General features: G+C 42.0%; 2 protein-coding genes across 7 annotated transcripts in view; both read right to left on the bottom strand.

Annotated features, from left to right (window-relative positions):
• Positions 1–7,576, bottom strand: part of syt2b (synaptotagmin IIb) — a 31,382-nt gene extending 23,806 nt beyond the window's left edge. The window contains exon 1 of the mRNA XM_080461045.1: positions 7,251–7,576. The gene's annotated coding sequence lies outside the window, so the exon portion shown is untranslated. The remainder of the gene's footprint in view (positions 1–7,250) is intronic.
• A 5,639-nt stretch (positions 7,577–13,215) lies between these two features.
• Positions 13,216–24,054, bottom strand: mybphb (myosin binding protein Hb). 6 transcript variants are annotated; one of them, XR_013935269.1, is made up of 16 exons: positions 23,754–24,051; positions 21,893–21,949; positions 21,717–21,773; positions 21,440–21,502; positions 21,181–21,249; positions 20,876–21,010; positions 20,075–20,242; positions 17,910–17,998; positions 17,617–17,812; positions 17,398–17,537; positions 17,009–17,168; positions 16,658–16,794; positions 14,603–14,789; positions 14,463–14,518; positions 13,735–13,766; positions 13,292–13,625 (listed from the first exon to the last, which is right to left on the bottom strand). XR_013935269.1 is itself a non-coding variant. In XM_080461043.1 (14 exons), the coding sequence occupies exons 1-14, from the start codon at positions 23,998–24,000 to the stop codon at positions 14,487–14,489; spliced, it is 1,737 nt and encodes a 578-aa protein (XP_080317169.1). In that variant the 5' UTR covers positions 24,001–24,038; the 3' UTR covers positions 14,356–14,486. The 6 variants fall into 6 exon arrangements, 2 of the variants coding, with proteins under 2 accessions (XP_080317169.1, XP_080317170.1); XR_013935267.1 differs by lacking the exons at positions 21,717–21,773; positions 21,893–21,949 and having other exon boundaries at positions 23,754–24,054; XM_080461043.1 differs by lacking the exons at positions 13,292–13,625; positions 13,735–13,766 and having other exon boundaries at positions 14,356–14,518; positions 23,754–24,038.
• Positions 24,055–26,596: the final 2,542 nt, after the last annotated feature.

The raw sequence follows: 26,596 nt of genomic DNA, 5'->3' as shown, positions 1-26,596 counted from the left end.
CTGGGGCAAGATGACAAAGTAGTGCGGCGTGAGGAGACGCTAGAAGGGGCTGTCGGTCAGTCACTATCCTCCTGCATGGTTTTCGTCTGCAGAAAAACTACATCACATCAGATTTCATAGTAGACACACATTAAAGGGAGAGCGGCTGTTTCCCCTCCTACTCTCCCCGCTTCATTAGAACACTCCCAGGGACACGAGAATGGGAGGAACTTTTAAAGGCGCATCGCTCAAGTCTTAAAGGCCAGCCAGGAATTTAAAAGACAGATACGTCTCTCTTTGCATGCAGAATGTTCTGCGGCTGCAGATTCTCCAGATCTGCGTGGAGCGCCGTGCTGGGAGAGGAGAAGACGAATGGGCGTCGTTAAGAAATGCCTTCGTCAGCAAATCCACACAACATGTTGAAGAAGCAGGAGGAAACCCTTTGTTCTTCTGCAGTGATCACGTATTTCATTCACCCTGTTTTGCATTTGATAGGCAGAAGTTAAGCGACTGTAACGCTGGCTGTTCTGATCTTATGATTGAAGCCACTGCATTAGCTGTGGTCACCGTGTAGGACACAGCACAGCCAGCAGAGAGCACTAACAATACAGTGGAGAGTGAATGTAGCTCTTAAGAGTTATTTTTGCTCCATTTGTAAATATTTAGAAATACAATTAGTCTATACATTTACATATTAAATTTTTTTTTGAAATGCACGAAAGACTTTTGGATGTGGTTTAGAGACTGCAGCGTTACAACCATTTAATATTGTAATATATGAATGTGCACTAATTACTAAAATATGTTTGTAGAGGCCCCAACAATCACACTGATTGTACAATAATTCATAGTCAACTGCACATTAAGGTATACGGATTGGTTTACTTTAATCAAATATACTGGAAAACATTGCAATTGAAAAATCAATATACTGCAACTGCACATTCATTCCTGATCCATCCAATCACTTTTACACATTTTATAAATCTTGCAGGCCGCTCAGATTTATCTTGTTAGCCTTTGTAAGAGTCCGACTCTCTAATCGTTGAACTACACCAACTATTCAAAACTTTTTGACATCCTCTCATTAAAAATGTTTCACTGGTAATATAATCAGATTACTCATACAGGCTATTTCATAATGAGCTCCTTCGCTCCTTTGATTTCAGATAAATCTTGTTAGTTGAGTTAGTTATGATTGCTTATATTTATTATGTTTGACTTTAATGATTTAATGCCTATCCTTGTATGAACGTTGTTGTAAAAGTTTCAATCCGACTAGAATACCGTTGTATTTCATAACTTAAAGTTTATACCTATAGAGGGTGCGTCTCGGTTGGTAGAGTGGGTCATCTCTAAAATCGGAAGACTGCAGGTTCGATTCCCTGTCCACGGGTTGCAGCGTCCTTGAGCAAGACGCTGAGCCCCAGTCGCCTCCATTGAAGTGTGAGTGGGTCAGTGAATGGGTGAATGTGATTAACAACACTCATGTGGCGGAACTGTGCTTTGTAAGTGAAATCCATTGACCATTTAAAAAAGTCTCTGAATAGGCAAAAACTCTCACTGGATGTTAACAAAAATATATTTTGCACTCCTAATGTCCTTCCAAAAAATTGCTTTTATCGTAAAAGTGAAGTGTTTTGTAATTGTTTTCACAGCCAACAATTAGTTTGAAGAAGCCGGGAGTGACTATTTATGTTTACTTAGCCCAATAAAGAATTAGGGACAGTTATAAAGGAATCGCTGAAGTAATTAAAAGCACACAGATGTACACATCTAGCATACAAACTGTTTCCTCCTCAGCCTGGTACTTAAAGATATTAACTTGCCCCTGAAGCAGTCAAAATTGATCGGCCCCAAACATATTGATCTTTTTGTGGCCGAGAGGGTCAGACTGAAACTGCTGCCACAGTCACATTCATATAACGAGAAAATGCACAACGCCGCATCCAAAAGGCTGGAACAGTGTGTAAAACTCAGATAAACAAGAAATTAAATGACCTGAGTCTTATTAACAAGTCTTCATTGAGGGCTGAACATAAACAACACAATGCTTGTTAGAATTAAAGTATTCTACAATTTCAGGCTTCAGCTTTTCTATGCAAAGTCCCAAAGTTTAAAGACCATATGAGCTATTGTGTCTCTTCAGGATATATTTTTACATTTCTCAAAATATTTCAATAGCAACAAGTTCTTTAGCTTGTGGATGAAGATGATAATAGTTTAAAAAAATGCTCTTATGTTTTCGTGGACTAGTCATTACTTTAATTTTTCTATGATAACTAAATTGGGTAGAGGAGGATTTAACAAGGTTTCTTAGGGTCTAGTTGTATTATGAACAGAGATGCCTGATGATATCGGCACAACATCGGTGTCTGCTGATAAACACCAAAAAATTTAACATTGGCAGCTCCGGGGCAATGCATGGCAGTGTGGCTCAAAATGTGTCACATTTTACCGCCACCCATCTTTGTGTTTCACATAGACAATAAATGGGAGGCAGGAAGTTGATGTGTGGACACGAGATTTTGATGTACAGACACATCCGTCGACTCCAGACTATCGGTATTGGCATCGGTAATTGACAATACTTTGTTTTGAAAATATTGGCATATCAGATATCGGCACATATCAAATATGGTGGATATCTAATTCTAAATATTGCATAATAAATTAGCATGTTACTGTAAAGCCACTACTTTGAGCTTTAATTTGTTAGAAACCAATTACTGTGGCGTTTTTATCACAGTTGAAATTATTCAATGATCTCTATACTTTTTACTGCGGCAGAGTTGCAAGTGGCCGTTTCCTTCTAATCCTCTCAAGATGCTTTAAAAAAAATAAAAATTGCATTAATATTACCCAAAGCTGTTGTTTCTAGCAAACAGCAGCTCTGTTATTATTTCACTAAATCCCTGCTTACTGAAGGACGGACCACATTCATCCTTTTACAATCTCAGGCCCCGTTTACACGACAGCGAATGCGAGTGTATCCGCAAAACTTTCTGGGGGGTCCGCTTACACGACACCGGTGTGCGGATCAATTGTATCCGTGAAGTCTTTATACCGGCTCCAAAGCTACAAAGATTCTTTCACAGTCGCTATTCCCTCCTGCAGAGACTGCCGCTCTTACTACGCATGCGCAAATATCTCCAACTCCCTTCCCTTCATTCTGCTCATCAACTTGTAGACAAACATGGCGACCAGTAGTGTTATTACTCGCGCTCCATATTCTAGTTTTATCGTCCATATCAGTAGTTTTATGGTTAAGACTCACCCCTGATAGCATGCGATGTATCATCAGTCCGTACGGATGTCTGTTCTCTCCATTTTCTTCACGTTTATACCGTATTGTTCTCTGCACACGTCTGTGTGGTTTCATCACAAAATCAAGCAACAGCGCCCTCGAGTGGCCCGGTATACTAACTACATCGTTGTCAGTGTGTCCTGCTGCAGTGTAAACGCACTCCTTTTTTAAAAATGGATTAGGAGTTGACACTGAAAAGTTGTCGAGTAAACTGGGCCTCAGAAACTTAACAACCATGATTATCAGTGGATTCGTATTTGCAGAAGAGCCACTAATATTTATAGAAGTAACTTGCACAACAGAACATTTAACATTGGACAAGCTGGAACCACAAAAGATTACATGAGAAATTACCTGATGACAAGCATGACATAACTAATCGTAAGTGTTGTTGTGCTGTAATTTCCCCTGTCGAGGCTCTGAGATGAGTTTTATAGCAGATGAAGCTCCACAAGCTGAACACAAAAATACTATATCAACCAACATTGCGATTGCTGTCATTCCTTAAGTGACAAAAGGAGAGACTGCAGTTCAGATATAAAAATATAGACCAAAGAGTCAATATTGGAGCAATCTATTAAAACATTTCTTCAGGTCCATTCATGCACAGAAATCTAAGCCTCAGGCCCTCGTGTGTTGCAGGTATTGATGACATTCACCAGAAAACACACTACAGAACACATCAGGTCAGCATCTTTCACAGGAAAACTGTCAAAATGTGTTCAACATGACTACTGGCTGTCGAAACGTGTCTGGACACACACCAAAAAAATATCCCCCCTCCAAAAAAACATTTCATGAACTGTTTGTCACCGCATTACGAGCACCAATCTCCACACACCCTCACCACTTTGTGTGTAAATGAAAGAAAATGACTTTAGGAGTGCTTTGTGTACACTGAAGCATCCGGCGGCCTGTGAGCGAGGATCTGAGTTTAGTGAGGGCAGGAATATATGCTGCAGTGAAGCCTCCCATTTCACGAACCATCAAGCAGCTGAAGTGCTCCGGGCATCCACACGGCTCCTCTGGAGGAGCCGTAAGATGGAAACGCAAAGGAGCTCAACTAAAGACTCCCAACAATTGCAATAACCAGCAAAAACCACAAAACATTATCAGTATTCAGGAACGTATCTATTCAGGAGTCATTATCCTGCATTGGACATAATTCACATGGAGCGGCATTCGCAACGGAACCTTCTGAAATGTTTCCAAGCTGAGATATTTTAGTCTTAAGTAGATAAAGACCCTTGGACTTATTTCACCAAATTATAATTACAACTATCATGTTATGCTATAGCTCTCATGCTAGCGTGCTCCCAATGAAATCGCTGATTCTCACATAAATAATAATCATTAAACATCATCTATCCGGTGTTTTCCAAACATTTGTTCTAGTAAAGGAAAATAAATCTAAAACCCAAAGATACAGTATAGTTACATTATTAGACAATATTTCCCATGCAACGAAGACAGGCTGAATATATTTTCACAGTTCACTCATTCATGACAGGAAGTAACTTAACTTTGAGGGGAAAAACTAAACAAAGCAGCGTTTTTCATTAAGTGGCAAAATGTGACCAAATAGCCTGCTAAAAAATCTCGTCATCTCAACAAACACTAATTAATCAAACACTCAACCACAGACAAACGGTTGTTAATCCAATCCTCTCCATGTATTACATGTAATAATGCCAAACACAATAAATACTCGTCGTTAAAAGACTTGAGCTCGCAAAATGTGACTACGAGATGCAAAGTTGTTCTCTAGTTTCAGCTAAACGTGGTACAGTGTCATTTGTTCGTCACAAGTTAAGTCCAAATGGATTTTAACCTGAAAAATGATGCCGTGCCGACATGATTTGATTAACAATTGAAGCACTGTTGAGCAGTCTGTGCAGAATATGAGTCATCTTTCTGGAAATAAAGATCCACTGGCATCATTATAATGTAAGAGGAAAATTAAGGGGATCTGTATTCATCCCAAGGGGACCAAAGTGCAATTCAACCGATGCCCAGACATCCCAAGCCAAAAGTCTAAACATGAACTTCCTGTTGCATTAGACAGGGGATCGCTAATATTGTCCTGTATGAAATTTCATTCTACTTCACCTGGGAAAGGTGAAGATGTTTTACAGGTTGAGGATGAACCTGGCTCTTATAGCCATCTATCTGAACAGATTCGATTGAGACCAAAGCGATGGACCCATTGGCCACACTGGCAGCGTGGCTAAAAAAACAAAAAAAGGCATCCATATGTTTATCAAGGGCGTTACATAAGTCTTTTGTAATGAGACACCCAATAATAGGTTCTTATCTGAGAGATGCACTGCTGACTTCATCACCAGACACCAAGTATTGGCTGCAAAACTGTGTGACTAATCCTCTCAGCATGGAGCCAAATGCAAACTCAGCAAGAAAACACAACCTTAGATGTTAGAGATTTTGTTCTGTAGTGGTTATAATAAAAAAAAAAAGAAAAAAGAAAAAAAAGAAATCTGTTCATTCCCAGTGACTGAATTAACTTAATCTTGACTTTCAACAAAGTTTCTATGAGGAAGAGGATTTTAGGTGTAGATCGGTACACACGAGGCCTGTCCATGGTTTAACATCACTGGGTCACACACTCACTTTGCTCTCTGCTGCATGAGGACATGCAACTTTGAGCCGCTTTAAACATTTATTGCAGCACGAATTGCACCACTGTGCATCAGCAGGAGCACTGACATATTGCACCGACACACACCCTGTGATTCACCTCCGCTGATGCCAAAAGGAAGTCCTCATTTGGCACACACACACACACACACACACACACACACACACACACACACACACACACACACACACACACACACACACACACACACACACACACACACACACACACACACACACACACACACGCTCACACTGAGGAGTGTCCCAGTCATGGACTCACAAATCCCCCCTGGGGACTGAAGACAACCACTGCATCACCTGACTCCTTCACATCCCTGCATCACCATCAGCACACAGACATGTTCTCCTCAAATGTGATATTTCCTACCTGATTGGAAAAGTGGGGACACGTGAGAGATCACAGATGGGCTCAAACAAGAAGAGCATGAAGCCAAATCACTGGCTACAGCTTACTCAGCGGCCATCAGAGGCTGTAATGCGCAAAAAATGTAAATGCACATCAGTGTGGGCTTTGCCGTAAACCACCGACGCAGCCAGAGATCACATACCTCTCACAAGTATGCCTTTTGAGAAGAGGTTTTCACAGGGCTGGATGAATTCACTGGTTTGATGAGGATAGCTTGATCACCCTGAGCTCTGCAGACTTCTACGCGGGCCCCTCACTCCTGCTGGCTCAGCAGATTTGACTTTACATGCACTCCTCAGTGTTTTTACGGTATAACAGTGAGCTGAGTCCCAACATCCAATCTAATGTCTGAAACACCATTGAAGAACTTCCCAGTGAAGGAATGCAAACGGAAACAAATGACAAAATCTGTGGATTTTAGGCTTTAATACTCCTTTTTCTTTGTCTCTGTATAAAAAAGCTCAGCATTACATTTGTTGTCAACCAGTGAAGAATGATTATGTACTTCTTCTGCAATCCAAGAAAATTCCTCCTCTACCTTCACGCACGTTTGTTTTTATTATGTAATTTTATACTGCAGCACTACATGATATTACGCAGCAGCCGTGAGGACTTACCGGCATGCTTTTAAAAGTTCCACTCTGACATATTTCCTATTACAGTAAGACCGTCTGTATTAAATCGAGAAGCGACTCTGTCTGCTCTAATTACCCCTGAGCCATTTATTCTCTTTTTCCCTCCACAGAGCCTTTTTCGTTTCCACATTCAGGCAGGATGTGTGTAATGAGGCTGGGTACCTCTGTGACAACCTGCCACGCAGCAAAGCCTCACTAACAGATGTTGCTGCTTTGGATGGAGAGAATGAAAAACGCCGCTTACCTTGAGTAGAGATGTGCTGCTTCCTAAACAAGGAGTGGAAGCAGAGATGATAGTCAGACGGGAGGGAGAACAATAATCTTAACAGTCTGCACTCATCCCTCTCTTGAAAGACATTGTGAGGAGAAGAGGCAAAAAAAAAAAAAAAAAAAACACCTACAAAAAACCCCAATACAGGCAAGTCCCAGTATGAAGTGGGGTGTTTCCCCTTCAAGAAGATGCTGACTTTTCTTGGTTTGAGCTGCTGCTGCTGCTGAGGTGCACTTAGATCAGACGGGGAGGAGAGGCAGCACTCACACAGATTAACATTGTTCTAACACACTGAAATCAGCACAAGCATCCGAGCCGGTGCAGTTCCACTGCTGTATTTCCCGGCACTGTTCGCTCATTGGCCGAGGAGCATCTCAATAAAAACCCTGCTTGTCATCAATTGGGCAGGGAGGGGGGGTTAGACTTTCTTTGGTGCACTAACAACGGCGCTCCTCCTCTTTTCTTCCGTGCTCTATCACTTTTTTTCCCCCCTCGGTGCGGGCCGACGGGGAGTGCTGAGCTTTGAGAATTAGACGCAGGAGAGGAGAGGAGAGGAGAGAGGGAGGGAGGGAGGGAGGGAGGGCGAGGGAGAGGGACGCAAAAGCGGAGGGATGGATGAGTGATGAAAGGAGAGGTGAAGATGGTAACAAGCAGTCTGCAGTGCCTCTAACAGAGCTGGATTTTAGGCTCCTGTGGCTGTGGGAACCGTGCAGAACCCTGTGCATGTGTGCAGTGAGGTGTGAGGACCAGAGAGGATAGCAGAGGAGAGGGGAGGAGGTGAAGAGGAGGAGGGGAGAGGGGGGTGGGGTGTGTGGAGGGGGGGTTGTTACCGGTCTGCTTGGGCTGATTTTGCTGCAGTATAGAGGCAGGCAGAACACAGATGGGAAGTAGTTGCTGTTTTGTTGTTGCCGTCATTTCTCAGTTGCAGCAAAGCGAAAAGGCAACTTGTTCCTCCCGTCCTCCCAGGCAGGCATCGAACATAGAGGCGATGAATAATTCAGAGGAGCAGAAGGTTGGATGAGCTGCCGAAGAGACATCTGCCTCACCGGGGAGACACAGACGAAGGTTTTAATAAACAAACGAATCAGACAATCAATACACCTTAACTCAGATGGGATTTTCTCAGTGATAAAGTGAACTCCTCTGGCAGTTACACGTGAAACTCAAAGAGTGACCTTAGTATCAGCTAGCTTGTTACTTCCACCCTTCTTTCATACTTTATGTAAACTATTATACAAGTAGTTTCTTTAAAGCCACACTTAATGGAGGAGGACCTTAATAATCTTGAACAAACTCCACGAACTCTCCGCTGCCACATGTAAAACACCAAACCCAAACCACAAGTACCAGTAAAGCATCCACAGTATCTGTCCTGCATTAGCGGCCTCACAAAAAAACGTCAGCTAACCTCCATGATCAGTCTGCTGCTGCCTGCATGTCTGTCCCAGCTATTTTTCTGCTGCTTCATCCCCTTGTCAAATCCGTTTCTCTTTGCAAGAACAGCAAACTTCACATTATATCACAATAACTGACGATGAGTCGTGACTTTGACCTGTCCAACCTCAAACTGTGCTAACAGCTCAGTGCACATTGTTGATGTGTCTTAAATGAAAGAAGAAAGAGAGGTAGATGTCTCACTGAGCGCTTACTTTTTAATCTGGGTAGAGCAGTGACTCCAGTAAGTGCAGTTAACAAGTACAAGTTACATCAGTTGCTTGCACAACATGTGTAGTCGTAGTCAGTGCAGGTTAAATGTCATTATTAGGAGCAAAGAGAAGTGGGCAGGCAAAACATCCAATTAAACAACTTATTGGCACTTGTTGTCTTTTAATAGTTGGTGTATTGTTATATCCATCCATCGTCTATAAATAGTTTCATTCATCAGATTTAGGAGTTATAGGGCCCTGAAGCCAGTCCTTGTGAAGTCCATCACAGAGAATTAACCTAAATTGTTTCTGGACCAGGGAGGAAACCAGAGTATCTGAAAGGAACTCATGCACACGGGGAGAACTTGCAAACTCCCTACAGAAAGGCTCCCATGCGTGGTCTATGCCACATATTGATGTTTTACATTTATATGAGACAATTCTTTCTCGTGTCCCTCATACAGCAACTTACCATTCCAGCTTGAAATTGAATTATAATGTCTCAATAAAGTCTTGTTTTGAAATCAACCGGCAGCCTGAGAGAAGTGCTTCTCACGGCCACAGCAGGTTTCTTCTCCACAGCAATTCTCACAGTACGGAGCCCGTCTATGTGAGAGCCTCAGACAGTTTTCAGGACCACCTTTGCCCAACACGGTGCTGAATATGTCGAGGACAGGATATAAAATGTCTTTACCTGCACGCAGCCCTGCTCATGCCTCCTGAACTGCTCAAATCTTGGCTGAATCAATATGCTTTAGCCAGTCTGTCCAGCTGATTTAGCGGAGGAACATTTGTTGATGAAAAAAGCAACAACAGGACAGTGGTGCGAGTGCCAGTTTCACCATTACACTTATTAAAACCTTCTGGGAGAGCTGCCAAAGAAACTCTGCTGCAAATAGCGGCCAGGCTCGCTCTGAGAGGGACGGGCACTTATCATTGCCTTTGGCGTTACCCTTGACATAACAGTGACCAGGCGGTGCTCAGTGCATTACCAACGATTAGACAGCAACACCAGCAGATGAGTCAGAGATGCTGCATCACCGAAGCGTCCTGCCTCTTTATAAACTCCACATCCTGCTGCACGTATTGTTTCTGTTCCTGGTTTAAGGAGAAGGAGGAGGAGGATGGCGCTGAGGAAGAGGAAGGAGGAAAATTCCGGTAGAATCCAATTATTCAACCAAGAGGATATTTTGTGATTGTCTCCTGCTGAACTTCAAATTGTAATAGATGAAGGGGGGGGGGGGGGCACAGAGGTGATTGAGGATGGAGATTAGAAGTGGAATATGCGCCTGAAGCCGCTACGAAGGTCTGGTTTCATAAAGGTGAAGCATGAAGTCTAATGAGCCTCGAATATAAAATGACAGGCTGAGACTGAAACAAGACAAACTATCAGAATAGAACAATGAACCACATCTGAAAACTGCACAATAAACTCACAACATATTGAATTTATGATGAGCAGTATATGATGACTGTTTTACCACCCTGAGTCACACTTCTTTAGTAACATTTACTAATTACAGGCAAACACATTGGTTCAGGCGCAGCACATGGAAAATAAATTAAATCCTGAATGCTGAAGAGATGGGAAGGCTGTCTGAGGGCAGGATTGTAATTTCACTGTACTGCTAACCAGAGAACTATAAAGTGGTCCTGAGTGTGAGTGTGAGCATGAATGATTGTTTTGCTCTGTGTTGGACGAAGAGTGCTTTTCCTCTCACACTCTGATATTAGTCCAACCCAGGTGACCCTATATTATATCATATTATATCATATTATATCATATTATATTATATTATATTATAAAAAAAACATGAATGAATAAATAAATACATAAGAACATAAAATAAAACAACAAAGACACCATAACAATGACAAGAGAAAACACATTAAAAAAAAAACAATCATAAGAATGTAACCAAATCACAGTGTAAAAAACATCATCAAGTAAATCATAACATACAAACAACAGAAAGACACTACAAATAATGCACAATATAACATACAATAATGTAACAAAGACACAACCTGCAAAGAAAATAGTAGAACATGACAAATGATGCAACATAACACAGCACAATACAACACAACATTAGAAACAACATAGAGTAAAACACAACATAAACAGAACAAAGAGAGAGCCGTAAAAAACAGATCACACCATAAAAGTGACACAACATAGCATGAGACTGAAAAGCATAAAACAGAATATATGAAAACAATATATTACATTAGAAAACATGATAATAAAAAGGTTATGGGTACAAATACTGGGCGGGTCTTTCTGTGTGGAATTTGCATGTTCTCCCTGCGTGTGCGTGGTTTTCATCCGGTTTCCTCCCACAGTCAAAAATCAGAAAACATGCATGTGAGGTTAATCTGTGTGAATGTGATTGTCTGTCTCTGTGTGTTTGTGGACTGGCGACCTGTTGAGGTGTATCCTGCCCTCGTCCATAGAAAACTGGGATGAGCTGCAGCGCCCCACGATCCTGCACAGGATACAACTGCTACAGGGGATGGACGGATGGAATAAGATATACTCCATGCTGTTTATGTGCAACAACAGTTGTATTACTGGCCCCTGTGTTAGTGTCCTGCACAGTGTGCGCTTTCTCAAGGGATAGTTTGAATAGATTAATGAACGGACTTAATAACACCCACCGAGACATTTGGGGGGTTTAAACCTGTTTCACTGCAGAATCTAAATTAGATCAGAAATCTCTTGCTCCATGACCCTATTGCAGCGTGTCAGCATCCAGGGACCAGCGAGAAGTAGGCCTAAGACCCATTATGAATCACAGCTCAGAGTTTAAAGCTGCACTACACAAACTGAGGACAGAGCTCAAACAGTGACGAGCAGGAGGGCTTTCGGAATAATAAAGACAACTAGGTGGGGTTTTTTTTTGTGTGTGTGTGTATGTTTTGGTTTTAAGAGTTTAAGTAATCTTATGAATGGAGTTACTCAGTCTGCCATTTTTTAGTGCATACAGATTTTATTACTCAACTGAAACACAAGAGGGTGCCACACTCAAAGATCGAGGTTTTAGAGGTTCTTAAGCTCCTTGCACATGATTGATATTTAGGCCTTCAATGGCCATCTCAGTCGTTTCTACCCAGTGGTATAAATGCCTCGAAATGTCCCAGGAGTGTGAGGACTTTCAGGTAATAGGAGAAAAAGTCTAATTTCAAGCAATTTTCAATTCAATTGAGCTGTTATTTGGATTATGTTTTTGTTGTATTTACATATATACTGTATCTTGTAAGTCCCCTTTCCATCCTGACTTTTCTACAGTGTCACTTAAAAGCACATTTTGCTGGTTGAGTTACTCATTCCAGAAATAAACCGAGCAGGATGGAGAGACGGGGCTAATTTTGTCATCCCCTGCGTGAACTCAAATTTCTCTGTAACCTGGATATCTCTGGCACTCTGCCCTGTATCACTATGCCAGTAACTCCAAGTCCAAATAGTTACAAGATCAGTATTATAGACTGGCATTATCATTATGGAAGTCCTGGCATACTGGGATGTGCTCTTGCGACTGTATGAGCCAAATGAATCACAGTTTCGAGTCCAGATTTTCGCTGGTACTCTGCCAAAAATAAAAAGCTTCGTGTGTTCAGCCGTGGAGTGAAGCTGGAGGGGAAAATCATTAAAACTATGCCCGCCACTCAAACCAGTCCGATGTATTTTATCCAATAAAAAAGGAATCATATTATATTTTGATCATTTATTATATTTCTTGATGGCAGTAGTTTTGTCACAACATGTTCGGTTTAATTGCGTTTGTGTTATTTTCCTATTACTATTAACTAGAATTCGTTAATATCAATAGCAACAACTAACGTTTAATGATATAATGAAATGAAAGGAAATGATTGGGAATACACAACAGAAACCAACCAATAAACAATTAAATATTTGTATTACGTTGTAATTATTGCCGATCTTTTCAAATTTACAACGATATTGAAAACCTACTTGAATGTGAGGGCCGGATTCTGTCTTTCTCGTCTTCCTTTACTTCACCAACATAATAATCATAGATAGATTAGTCTATTCAGTTTGAGCAGGGGGATCCACAGCACCTGGCTACTTTCATGACTATGTCCTTCCTGTCACAACCAGGATTCAAACCTGGGTCCCCCCCCAACTCGAGGGGATATAATAGAATAAAATAATATCTCACCATGAGGTGGGAAACCCTCATGGTGAGCCCACTGGGCAGCCCTAATATAACTTCACACATAATACACAATATATATTTCACTTTTTTTTTTTTTTTTTTTTTTTAATATTCACATGCTTTATAGTATTAAGGAGCAGGGGACTAAATTAGACAGAAAGCACTGTATTGACAAAAACAAACAAACCAGAAATTTAATATTTTATTGATATAAACACGTAGATGTTACATGTAGTTCTCCTATGAGGAAGAGTAATCTCATGCTGCAGAATTGTTGACGTACACCTGGAAAGCTACAATATGTGAAATGTGATCATCTGCTACTGGTGTTGTTGGGAAAATAGCTGACTGGAAAAGAAAACACGAATCGTGGACATGGATATGGACTTGATACTGTAGGTATAAAGCGACATTTGTTCATTGTGTTAACATTGGGCGAGCGGTCACAAGTTACAACACTGTAGTAGTGTGGGCACTAGCCATATATACATGTTATTCCAGGAATCCAGCACCTTCTCCTGCAAAGAGAAAGAAATAATGTGAACCATAAGCTCTTTTTTTTTTTTTTTTTTTTTTTCCTCGACCATTGGGGAAGACGTTTTTGGAAACACTTTAAGCGGCATGTACCTTATGCTGCAAAGGCCTCATTCCTTCTGCTCCTATTTTGAGGGAGAGCAACAGATGGACAAATAACAACAACAGGTGTTAGGAGGGAGTCACATCTCTGATTGCAGAAACAAGACCAAATCAGATCAACTTAAGAGGAAAAAAAACAACTAAATTAAATACATTTAAACATGTTTACTAGATTCTTTAAAAGCATTAAAATCTTTACTGACCCGAAAAGCATTAAAACCCTTCTAGACTTTTCAAACTTTTTTTAAACGCAAATTAGAGATATTAATCATTTAAAGTGTGTCAGTATTAAAACAGAAACCTACAAATCAATGGCTGTGTCCAAAGAGAAATGACTGATCCTGCTGACTCAAGGAAATGTGATTAAGCCTCGTTACTGAGCGCGTGGGGACTCTTTACAGATTTAATTTATGGGCGCTGCCACTTGGACCCTTCCAGTGGCAGAGGCAACCTTTTCCAAGTTTAGTGCCCTCCATGTATGGAAAGAAAGTCACGGAGAAGGATAGGTGTCACCTTAGCACCCATTTAGATCCCCTCCAATGTCCAACAGATCCACTTCCATTGTTAAACAAACCGCATCGAGTAAAAACCGGCAAAAACGGTACAACTCCTGCATGAATCAATTTTTTTGTTTAATGAGTTGATAAAAGTTTTAATTGCTTTGACCACACACTTAGAACACAAATATTCTGCAACACAATGTTTGAAGGATTTCTGACCTGTTGGAGAGTGAGAATATTGACCTATTTCTTGTCTGCTTCAGCAATATTTGGCTCTGTTGAATAGACAGAAACAGAAAGTTTAGTTTAATACTCAATGCAAACGCCTTCTGGTTCAGTCTAGATGGATCCTGACTTACGTTTGACCTCCAGCTTGCAGCTGACTGTCACCTCTCCGTGATCGTTCTTGGCTTTGCAGGTGTACACACCGCCGTCGAAGTTACCGGGCTTGCGGATCTCCAGTGAGCAGATGCCCTGAACACAGATCTGCCTGAACTTGGGGTCCTCGCCGATGATCATCTGGTTCTTCATCCATTGGATCTTGGGCTGTAAAAATGCACATTTGTTACATAGGATGTGGTAGGGAGGTGCACAGTAATTCAATTACAATGCCTCGCAACTAAATGAGCAGCAGTAGTGCTTCTAATAATAATCGTGCCACTTGGCAGGAGCAAACTCTTTGATTGAAGCGGACACACAGTGCAAACCCGCTTTGGGAGTTTTAATGGCACCGGCATGCTGATGGCCCTCAACGGGCCCCACAGGGGAATGTCACGCATGTGATCCCGCTCTCCTGGTGACCTCTCAGTCTCTCTTGGACCACTCTCCTCATAATCTACTCTGAAAAACAGGAATACGCTTTAAGCCTTAAGGTCGGCGATGTTTTGTCCTGTTGATGAGGTGGAGGATTATGAGCCTGGAGAGGCTCAGACAGCAGGCTAACAGGGGCAGGTGAATATCTTCACATCGTCAGCTCAAAGCCACCACAATGACAGCAATGTAGGAGCGATGGGAGGGAAGGTGCTGCTGCTGACACGCTGCCTCGGCAAAAGTTGGACCATTTGGCACCGCCGGCGTTACAGGATAATCAAACTACTGCATTAATACCTGCTGGAAAGATTGCAAAGATCTGGACTCATCTGGAGTTCGACTAACATAGGGTCACTATTAAGCCATTTGTTGAATAAATCAAACACATGGAACTTTTTGTGATTTAAAAATTGTTTTTTTTGCACAATATAAAGTCATCAGAAATCTTGTTTCTTTTTGGACAAATTGCTAATTAATGCAAATAAATATAAAACATAGAGAGTAAAATATTTAATTTTCCTCTTTGAAGATGTATTTCTGGACCATGTAGACCAGCTCAGGTTATTCACCTGATAAATGGATAAAATGATAAGGCAAGGGTCACTTCAAAAACAAAAAATAAAAAGTCAGAAACACTTCTGGGGTTCAATTAAATACACCAGATGTTTTATGTGTTAAAATGAAAAAAAGATGTAGTAAAGACAGAGGCTGAAATAATGTAACTGGCACATTTCACACTAAATTTGGTTAACTACCTCATTTTTTTTCTTCCAAATGAACGATCATGTGTTTTGCTTTTCTGCCTTGGAAAAGCATCCCTTACTCCAATTTAGTGTGCAAGTTGATCTGTCTGACGCTTGACCGACGTGAAAAACTGCAACACCACGATTAATAAGTGAAAGGAGACACACTGGAGGAAGGATTAATTACAAATAATGTATGAGGTGTGTCAATAAGATTGCATAACCACTGACAAAAGTCCAGTGTTGGCAGATTTTAAGCAAGAACTCATGAAATATTTGCATGACCAATGAGATTCATAAAATATTTTTATATAAATGAATAGCAGAAACAATTTAAAACCTTTCAAGAGTTGAAAATTTCCACTTTAAAATAAATTACAGTTCTGATAAAGGGGTTTAAGGGGAGTGCTCTGTGTTTAGGTTTTACCAGCTCAGTGTTATGAATGTTAATAAAGTGATCCACCGTTTAGAAAAGATTAAGTTTAAAATCATGTTGAGAAAAAAATCCCCTTTTTATGAATCAATAAATGTATTAATGCTCCATTTCAAAGTGTGCTACTTAACTACCATTTGTTTGTGGCTGTTGATGAATGATACCGTTGTTTTTATCAGACTGTGCAATAAATCCAGAGCACTCTAAGTAGTGCTGCTGTTTCCTCAGGGAAAATGAAGTGTATTGTATGAGATAAAAAAAAATTATTCTGGCTCTTTGGCTGGTTCAGCCTGTTTTTCTGTAGATTGATATTGCTGTCAAGGATAATAGTGAGTAAAAATGCATATAAATACAATGGGAGTAATTATGTGAGATTTGCCCTTCGAAGAACAAAAACAAACTCCTGCTGCGGAGTTGATGTTTCGTACCTTTGGGAAGCCTCTGACGGAGCACAGCAGCTTGGTGCTGTATCCCACGGTGGTGGCTCTGTCGCTCAGGCTCGTGGTGAACTTGGGTGCTTCGGTGAAGTCGTGCTCCTTGTAGTCAGCTGGCTTGTACTCGATGCCTGAAGGATGGAGGCGGAACCGACACCAAGCACATCAGCAGGATGAGAGGTTAAAGTTATTCCAGAGATTTAGTGAATGATTCTAATAATTGCCAGCACCATTTCAACCTGGTAAATATCAAAGGAGATTCCAATTTTAGCGGGAAAGCTTCTGTATAATCCTATCTACTTTTTGGAAAAAGACATAAAAAAGAAAGTGGAAAGAGGAGGGTACCTGTCTTAAGGATCTTGGCTTCATCCTTTGTAACTGCAGCGTTTTCACTTAATCCACACTTGTTTTCAGAAAAAACTCTGAACCTGTAAGTGTTTCCCATGATGAGGTCAGAGACGGTGGCGTTCAGTCTATGGTAATGCTCCAACACAGTGAACCAGTCCTGTAAAAACACAAACACAAGCCAACACATGATGGTTACTTTGGAGCGGTGTTGGGGACTCAATGTTTACACTGACGTAATCTATATGTCGAGTTCGTGTGTGTTGACTCCAGGTTAGGGTTGCACATCAGATTAACTTTATACTTTACACCACTGTGAATGTGTGTTTGTCACTTTGTGAAGGTGGTTAGTTGGCTGGATGACAACCAGCTACTTTTTGAGAACTTACTCCAGTTTTTTTGTCAGCCTTCTGGATCATGTAACCGGTGACTTCTGTGTTTCCGTTGTCTTTGGGCGGGGTCCACTCCAGAGCAACGTTGAAGCCCCAAGTATCTGCAATCTTTACGCTGGCGGGGGGCCCTGGCAGCTCTATGAGCAAACAGCCGCGGGTTGAGTGTCAAGCATTGCCGTTCGGGATATCATCTCACGGTATCACCATTTTTCTCACCGACAATCTGGAGGGTGACAGAGGCCTTGTCGTCGAAGTCATCCACCTTCACACACATCTCGTACACGCCGGAGTCGTCTCTCTCGGCTGCGCGGATGAACAGGATGCTGTCTCTGTCGGTGCTGCGGATGTTCACCCTCTTAGTGTCCAAGGCGGCGCCACCCTTTGTCCAGGACACAACAGGTTTGGGCTTGCCCTGAGAAATTAGGAAATGAGACAATCCATCAATGGGTTCTTGCTTGTTATTGTGTACCATATATGTGCGAAACAAATACAAGTAGTTTTCAGCTCACTGTGAAGGGGATGGTGAGATTGATCTTGTCTCCAACATGTGCGACGTATCTCTGCCTGAGGAAACGGGGCAAACGAACTTTGGGACGATCTACAAAGAGAAAGATTTGACAGAATAATCACTGCAATTGAAGTCTATTTTATCTCCAGGCTATAAGGACTGTCAGTAAAGGCCTGAAACAGCCTCGACAGGATTTGGGAGATCTATTCAAAGACCTTTGCAGGATTTAAGCCCCTTTCATGGGCAGCAAATCTCAAAATTGATGAGCCAAGCAAAGCTGATCTGATCCAGTGGAAGGAAGAGGGATTTTAACTGGTGTCACCAGGGAGTTTCTTTACTTTAACAGGTTGTAAAACTCACCAATACTCTTTTATCGCCTGTGTTCTGTGGGATATAACTTTCATTCAATCCCAAGATACGTCGCAAGCAGGAAACACAACATGAATACAGAAAATGGGGGTATATCGTATCAGCCAATAAGTAGGTAAATGAATGAACTCCCAGAGGTAATCCAGGCAACAAAGCAAATAAATAGTCAATCAGTCAATCTTACACAGATATTATGGACTGTAATTTGCTGAAAGTATCTCGTCGAGGCCAGATTGTAAGTGAATTGGCGAGGAGGACCACCTGCTGAGTGCAACACAGCCACACTTGCTGGGAATCTAAATAAAGCAAGCAGACTGAGGAGTATCACCTCGCCTTGTGACGCATGATTCGGATATTCGGTTACTGCCTCCGCACATCGGACTGCATTAAAATCAGAGCTGAACCGAGGAGCACAGAGAAACTCTCCAGAAACTAAAGTAGTTTAGTAAACATAAGGTGGAATGTGATCTATTTTGTGTGAGGACCAACAAGCAGAACATAAAGAGGGATGAGTTGGGCATTCATCTGTAAATTGGAGGAAGTCTGCTTCAAGTGAAGTGTCTCATCGCTTCGTACAAAGAGGATTAGGCTTAATGAACATTCCCCCTGTAAAGTCTACGGCATGTTTCAACACAAACAGTGACTCGCTGGAAGTGTCATGAGATTTGTTCGCCATTTGAGAAGGTGGATGCATACTGTCCCCCCCCTCACGACTCTAAGGCACGACATGCAGGAATTCAGAGTGTCCTCGGCCCCCCCACCCCCACCCCCGCCCCGTCAGATCACTTGACACCATCGATCTTGCAAAGCACAGCCTGACACTCCCCTCAGCATGGATCCAAGTAGGGATCACAGAGCAATGCCAAACCCTCGACAGAAAAGTCCACATTATCACCAGAGACGTCGAACGATTTCTACATGTTCTGTGGGAAGCCATTTATCAGCGGGTTTTACATGCGGACCACCTGCTGAGGTGGAGGTGGACACACTAATTGAAATACTTCCAGGTCTGAGAGGATCGGGTTCCCCTTCCTCCCGGTACGACTCTCCATTACGCATAACGTCGAGCCGAAGTAACACAGCTCGTCTTTTTAAAGCCCCCAGGGTCCAATCATCATTTTACCGCAAATGATTTTGGAGATACCGTCTATGATTAACACGGCAAGGTGTGCACCATCAGTGAAACTGTCTACTTAACAAGCGTATCACTATCACGCTGAGGGTGGCTGGATCAGTGTTTCAGTGTGAAATGAAACAAGAGAGAAGAGTTTTACGCCGTTAAAAGGTCCAGGAATGAGCCAACAGGACAGTGACAGCTGGAAAACATATCTGAGCTGTTTCTACATTTTACTACTCCTCATTACAGCAAAAAGCTCCATAAAGTTTAGACTCGGCCTGGGCCAGACGGTGAGCCTCATCTCGGACACTTTACACAAGAGTTCAGCTCATCATGACAAAAAGTCTTGATTTATGTTCTGTAAAAGGATGAAAACTAAACGAACAAAGCAGATGAGCTACTTCTAAGGCTCTTCTTGGTAATAATATAAACAATTTAGTTTGATCACTTGTTGTAAAGAATAGAGGGTACAGTACTATTATTTTAATCTAACAGGATGCATATCATTATTTGTTATGCTTGCTCCCTGTAAGTCTAAATAATGCATAAAGCCAATGCCAGAGCCAAAGAATACATAAAGTTAATCTACGTCAACACTATTTCAGGTGAAAGACACATTTTATTTTTTCTCTGTGGTTTTATATATATTGCTGAAATAAGTCTTTGCGAACACTTCTTACCAGCAACCTCCTTCACCAGGACGGCCTCCGGGAGGCTGACGGGGGGGCTGGGACCGCCAGCGTTCACGGCCACCACACGGATTTTCAAACGGTCACCAGTGGTCTGGTTCTTGATAACGTAGCGGCAGGACTTCTGCAGCTCCTCATTGACCGCTTTCCAGTCCTCGGCTGGATGAGAAAATTACACAGAATGAAGATATGAACTGAGTAGTTTACAAACTGTGAATGAACGTGAATTAATTAGCACAAATTGAAGGCAGTCAATACAACACATCTCACTGTACATACAAATAGGACCAGATTAAGGGAGTAAACAGTGTTTGTTTTGCTTTCTTATAACAAAAATTGGGATATTATGCGGCATTAGATTGCTGTGTGTCTCCTCACTAAATCCAGCTCGCACCAGACAGTTGCTGACATTAGCTTCAAGCTGTAAGTCTAAAAGCAGGACCTCAAGCAAGACCATAGCGGCTCCTGAAATGCCTCTTTCCTTGTAGGGAGAAGTTAGGTAGCTTGTGTCGTAACTGTACGGCTGACGCTTCAGGGACAGCTGCGACTGATATGGTTGACCCAATTTAAAAAACAGAAATTGGGAGGAAATATTCAGAAGAAACAATTAAACCTGAGAGATATGAAGAGAGCTGCTAAAGCGCAGACCGAAAATCAGCCGTTGAAATGAACGCTTTCCATAATAACTGGGAGGTCAGCTGAGATTTTTCTCGAGGCGTATTAATACTACTATCCACCACCCATTTCGTGCACATGCCGGTTTATTGAGCACCTGGTTCGAACAGGACTCACTTCCATCCTTGCAGACTTCAATGGTGTATCCATCCAGACCCGTTGGTCCGATGTTCTCGGGCTGGCTCCAGATGATGGTAACAGAAGTGTCGTTCTTGTCCTCAATGAAGAGATCGACTGGAGCGCTGGTGGGCTCTGCAGGGAGGACACATAGAAATTATCGAAGTGCTCAAAAACTGATATTGCAGATCGCTGCATAGTGAAAATGCAGATCCTCACATCCACACTGTAAGAACAACAACAAAAAAAGAGATCTGATGAAGGTAGACTGATCTCACTCTCTGATGAAGTTTCCGGATGGTTACCTTTGGGTGGGGGTGGCGGAGGTGTGGGTGCTTTAGGCTCTTCTGGTGCAGGCGCCTCAGCAGCTTCAGCTGATGTTAAATAGGCATTTGTGTTATTATTGACAGCAGATAATTAAGCAGAGCGACAGCATCAGATATGATCCAGCTATGCCCTCTCTGTCCCTGACTGGGGGGGGGTCAGAGAGTTTACGCCGTTGACACAGTAACATCTGAGCTATTGAGGACTGAAAGAATGACACAGGATGGTGTGCTGTTTTACCATCGGCAGGAGCTTCGCCTTCAGCAGCGGGAGCAGCTTCTTCTGTGGCCGGAGCAGCAGCAGCTATTATTAAATGTTAGATATTAATAATTAGTGCATTGAAGCAGATGGGACATGTTTTAAATGTGTGTGCACATTCTGTAGAAAGGGTATGAAAAAAGAAAAGTGCTGTTGGCTTTATCCAAAAGGCTTTCGGGTTATGCTTTAATAGTACTCCTATAGAGCAAATGCTTTAACTCAAATGACTGAAGTGATACTTTTGTTTTCCTTATTTTACCATCAGCAGGAGCCTCGGCGGGAGCAGCTGGCGATTCCTCGGCGGCGGGAGCAGCAGCTGATAGTCGAGGTTAGAAGATATTAGTGGTGAGCTTTCTTGATTGAGGCAGTTGGTTCGGCTTCAGTGCAAAATGTTGGCTAATCCTTCAAATAGTTTATCTATTCATTGTGTTTTACCATCGGCTGGGGCCTCTGCAGCAGGAGCTGGTGCTTCCTCAGCGGCAGGCGCGGCAGCTGATATTACAGGTTAGAAGATATTTGAGTTTGATGTTAGGGGTGAGTTTCACTATAGTACGAATAGGAACGTTTGTTAATTCACTGATGGTCGTTTTTACCCTCGGCGGGGGTGTCAGCGGCGGGCGCGGGTGCTTCTTCGGCAGCGGGTGCAGCAGCTGATAGTACAGGTTAGAAGACATTCCGATCAAATATCAGTGGTTAGCTTTACTGTAAAATGTCAGATTTTTAGTATTGTCAATGCGACTTTTGTTAATCCTCTGATGGGCATTTCTTTACCCTCGGCGGGGGCGTCGGCTACGGGGGCCGGTGCTTCCTCGGCAGCAGGTGCGGCGGCTGATGTTACAGGTTAGAAGACATTTGGATTTGATATCAGTGGTTAGCTTCATGTAGGATTGAGAGTTTTAGTAGCATTAAGAGGATATTTGTTAATCCGCTGATTGGCATTTTTACCATCAGCAGGGGCGGCGGCGGCGGGAGCTGGGGCTTCTTCAGCGGCAGGTGCAGCGGCTGATATCACAAGTTAGAGGAGTTTAGTGAATTTAGCTGCATTGGAGTGCGGAAGAGTTTTAGTAGCGCTGATAAAATGTGTTAATGCGCTTCTTTTTTTTACCCTCAGCAGGGGCCTCTGCAGCAGGGGCTGGTGGTTCTTCTGCAGCAGGTGCAGCTGATTGTAAATGTTAGAAGACATTAAAACTCCACTTTTATTCGTGCGACGAAATGAAGTCTAGTGTGTTAGACTTTCATAATATTAGTAAGAGCTATGTTTATCCACTCATAGTCATTTTTACCATCAGCAGGAGCCTCAGCAGCAGCTGTTGGTTCTTCAGCAGTGGGTGCGGCAGCTGATTTTAGAGGTTAGAGATTATTTACATGACATGTTAGTGCCATTAGTGTTACTGTAAGATGCTTGGGGTTCTTATGATCCAGATAATATCATTGTTAATCCACTGATAGTCAGTTTTACCATCAGCAGGCGGCTCAGCGGCAGCAGCTGGCGGCTCTTCTGTAGCAGGTGCTGCAGCTGATATTAGAGGTCAGAAGATGTCAGACATATAACACTTTGAAAATATCACACATTTTCAAGATGTTATAAAAAAAAAAGGGGGAGGGGGTTAAATCTGGAGAAATATAGAAAAGAAGAAAGGTTGAAATGTGCAGCAGTGGGTGAGTCTCTCCTGTCAAGATATCATACCATCCGTGGCTGGTGAAGGTGCAGGAGTGGCAGCTTCATCGTGGGAGCAGCTGATTTGAATGTTAGATGTGAGACAGACTTATTAATCAGCGGGTTTTTTCTCTTTTTTTTGAGGAGACCGTTAAAGATTAGAAATTATATAGAAAGTTATAGGTTTTTCGTCATTAATATGCGTCACACATCCGTTTGTGAGCACATCACATCAGTGCAGGTTTCTCCAGATATTCACCTTCAATGTGGTGCGGATGTTTGAAAGCGCATATTAACAGCAGCTTTACAAGTTAACATCGCAGCGCGTCACTTCGTGTAACTTGAATGAGTTGGCCGGAAGCTAAATGCAGACGGCTTAATGCAGTAGTCATGCAGTTTGCGTTCGTTTTCTATCGCAGTGACTTCTTACCAATAAACCAAAGGACCCTGCGCCCGGGCGCGCCCGAGCGCCCGTGCGTAAAGGTCACCGCGGTCTTACCATGACTTGTACCAACACGTTTGGCTTTAATTCAAGAGTCAAACAACTTATCCAAGGGTCATCCGAGGAAATTTGGAACAAAAGAAGACTTTATGTTGTATATTAGACGGTAATGTAGAAAACGCGCCGCGGGGCTTTACCATCAGCGGGGGGGGGAGGGGTGGGGGGCTTGGCCTCCTCAGCAGGTGGAGCAGCAGCGGCTTCTCCCTCCGCTGGAGCCGCTTCGCCTTCAGCGGGTGCTGCTTCAGCCGGAGCGGCCTCGGCGGGTGCAGCCTCGGCGGGCGCGGGTTCGGCGGGCGCGGGTTCCACGGCTGGGGCCGCCTCCTCCTCCTTCTTGGCTGGTTCCTTCTTGGGCGCCTTCTTGATTGGGGGAGGCTTGGACGGCATGTTGGCGGTGGCAGCTATTTCCCAACTGGTTAAATCCTTTAAACTGTATCCAATGCCATCGTGCCTGTGCGGGTGTCAGGCTTTTATAGGGGGGCAGCTGGTTCGGGCGCCGCCCCCCTAATACTTAACATGTAAGAGATACTGAGCAGCACGTAAGATCAGATCACCGCCTCTGTTTATCTCACTCATTAGTTCTCACTGGATCATTAACTGAGCCAAGACATTATACTGTAATCAATCCTGAAAGCCTGAAGTTCACTAAAGAAAATAAAGTTTGTCTGGACCCTCTATCCTCCTGTGACTTTGCATTGCAAATCTTCAGAGAAGGCAGATGACTGCCAGAAACTATTTGCACCGAGTAAATAAATCGCTTTCAGAACACAATTATTGCATTATGATCTACATGTCACATTTAACTCACACTTTCACAAAATGTGATCATATTTTTCTAAAATTACATTAAATAGTTCACACTCCTTTACCTTTGCTTCATCTTGGTTAAGGGTGAGCTGAATAGAGCTCCAATGTTTTTCCCATTCAATTGATTTCCAATAAGGTTGCATAGATTTGTACCCGTGTTCTTTATCATACTTATTATACCTATATTTTTTATCTATAATCTCATGCAGACAGAATGCCTTGCATCCAGCAGCCTTTTCTTCTGTATGTCTTTATGTTGTGTTGCATTTAAAATTTGACTGATATCTTGTCGATCAATTTAAAAGTGACAAAAGGGAAAATTATGCAAGTTCTGTAAAGTTTAAACCCAAAGTTTACAACATTTCTGGATCACTCGGTTTATGTCAGTTTTCAGACTAAAACGTTTTATATCCCCAGTGACGCACACTTACTTAACAATATTTGTCACGGTTGATATTTACTTTTTCAAAATGTGGTGAAGTTCAAAAAAAAAAAAGTAACTTGTGATGTAATGTGCACGGATTGTGTTGCGGGTCAGTCTGATGTCTGCTTCAATCTTCAAGTTCAGCTGATGTTACAGCTGGAGGTTGAAGAGGACACAATATTTTGTTGGAGATGAAGAGACACATTACTCTATAAAGTGTACAGAAGTAAAAAAAAAAAAAAGAAAAAAGGGCATTTGATAGATTATTTGATGCTAAAAATGCTTCTTGGTAAAACCTCGTATACCGTTGGAAAGCCTGTTTAGTTTCGTTTGAAATAGTGTCAGATTTATAAGGAGTAGGGTTATATGGTACTCCCTGGTGCTGCCATCAGGTGTGTGGGATGTTGCTCTGTTGAAATACTAAAACCAGTGTTAACACCATATCTTCACAGTCCGGCACCAAATTATCCAGCAGGATAGGCGACGCTCATGCCAACTGAGCAAGATTTTTTTTCGAAACTACGTCCAGAATGTTGGTGTTCAGGACACCATCCCAAGAGCAGAAACTAAAAATGTGAGAAACATTTGGGAAATTTTTCATGGGTGCAAAACTCATCCTCAGCTCTGCTGCTCATCCCACAAATGTGGTGCCATTTAACAATGCCTTCAAATAGTATAAGATTTACTACCACAAAGCAACGTACAACAAATAATCTGCGAGACACAAATGTACTTAGTTTGTGTTGAGCTCTAGTTAACAGGAATTTAATACACTGCGGGTTTTTTGGTTTATGTTTTTTCCACATCTTCAGTAATTCAAAAATCTTTAATATTTCAGTTCCAAAAGTAAGAAAATATTCAATGTGATGAATTATACTGGCAAAATTCCTCCATCAATGGCATTATTGTAGTATATCTTTACAGACCAATGGACAAGCTGGCACAGGAGAACAAGGAATTAAATATAACATGTATTTTATTATTTCCAACAAACAGTGATAAGTGGTTGAAAGCCTTGAGAAGCATGCCTTATCCAAGTACTTGGACCCATCTCTGCAGAACTATACCTTTTCCTCAAGGACATTTGTTTTTTTCCTCCTCAATGATTGTTGCCGCATCCAGAATGCCGCATTATTTACATTCTTTACAATGATGTTCTGTACAAAATAGAGAAATTAAGTTTTACAAAGTATTCTTTAGAAAAAGAAAAAAAAAAGAAATATCAAATATCTGAGTATTAAAAGGGAAAACATTATCTAGAATGATTTTCCTAAATGATACGTAAATGCTAACATTTGTTTCCTTGTCACACAGCAAGTTTACATGCATTTACAACACTTGGAAACCCTTAACATCAGCACATCAGTGACATTAAATACAGCATAACATCATCTTAAATCTTCTTTTAGTCCACAGCAAGCTTTGTAAAAAATATGACTATTCAGCAACCTGTATTGGCCCATCATTTCAGATTTATCTCGATCTGGTTTGTTTGTTGCCAACTTTTTCAGGACCGATCTTAATCAGTTGTTTTTTTCTTAATGTTTTTCATGGTTTGACCATTTACACGTTCAATTAAAAGATTTTTTTTCTTTTCATTCGCGATTCATATGGACAAGACACATCTGAAATTCTTAAACTACATTAACGAACCCTGTCTTCACTCCCACGCCGGGCAGACGCCGCTGTCTTTAAGGCTCAGTTATCACCTGCTGAAACACGCTTTCTCGAGTTTGGTCCAAATCAGGAATT

This window comes from Lipophrys pholis, assembly GCF_963383615.2.
Source record: "Lipophrys pholis genome assembly, chromosome: 4".
NCBI lineage: Eukaryota > Metazoa > Chordata > Actinopteri > Blenniiformes > Blenniidae > Lipophrys > Lipophrys pholis.
The sequence above is the reverse complement of the archived record's forward strand: the minus strand, read 5'-3'. Positions and strand labels throughout refer to the sequence as shown.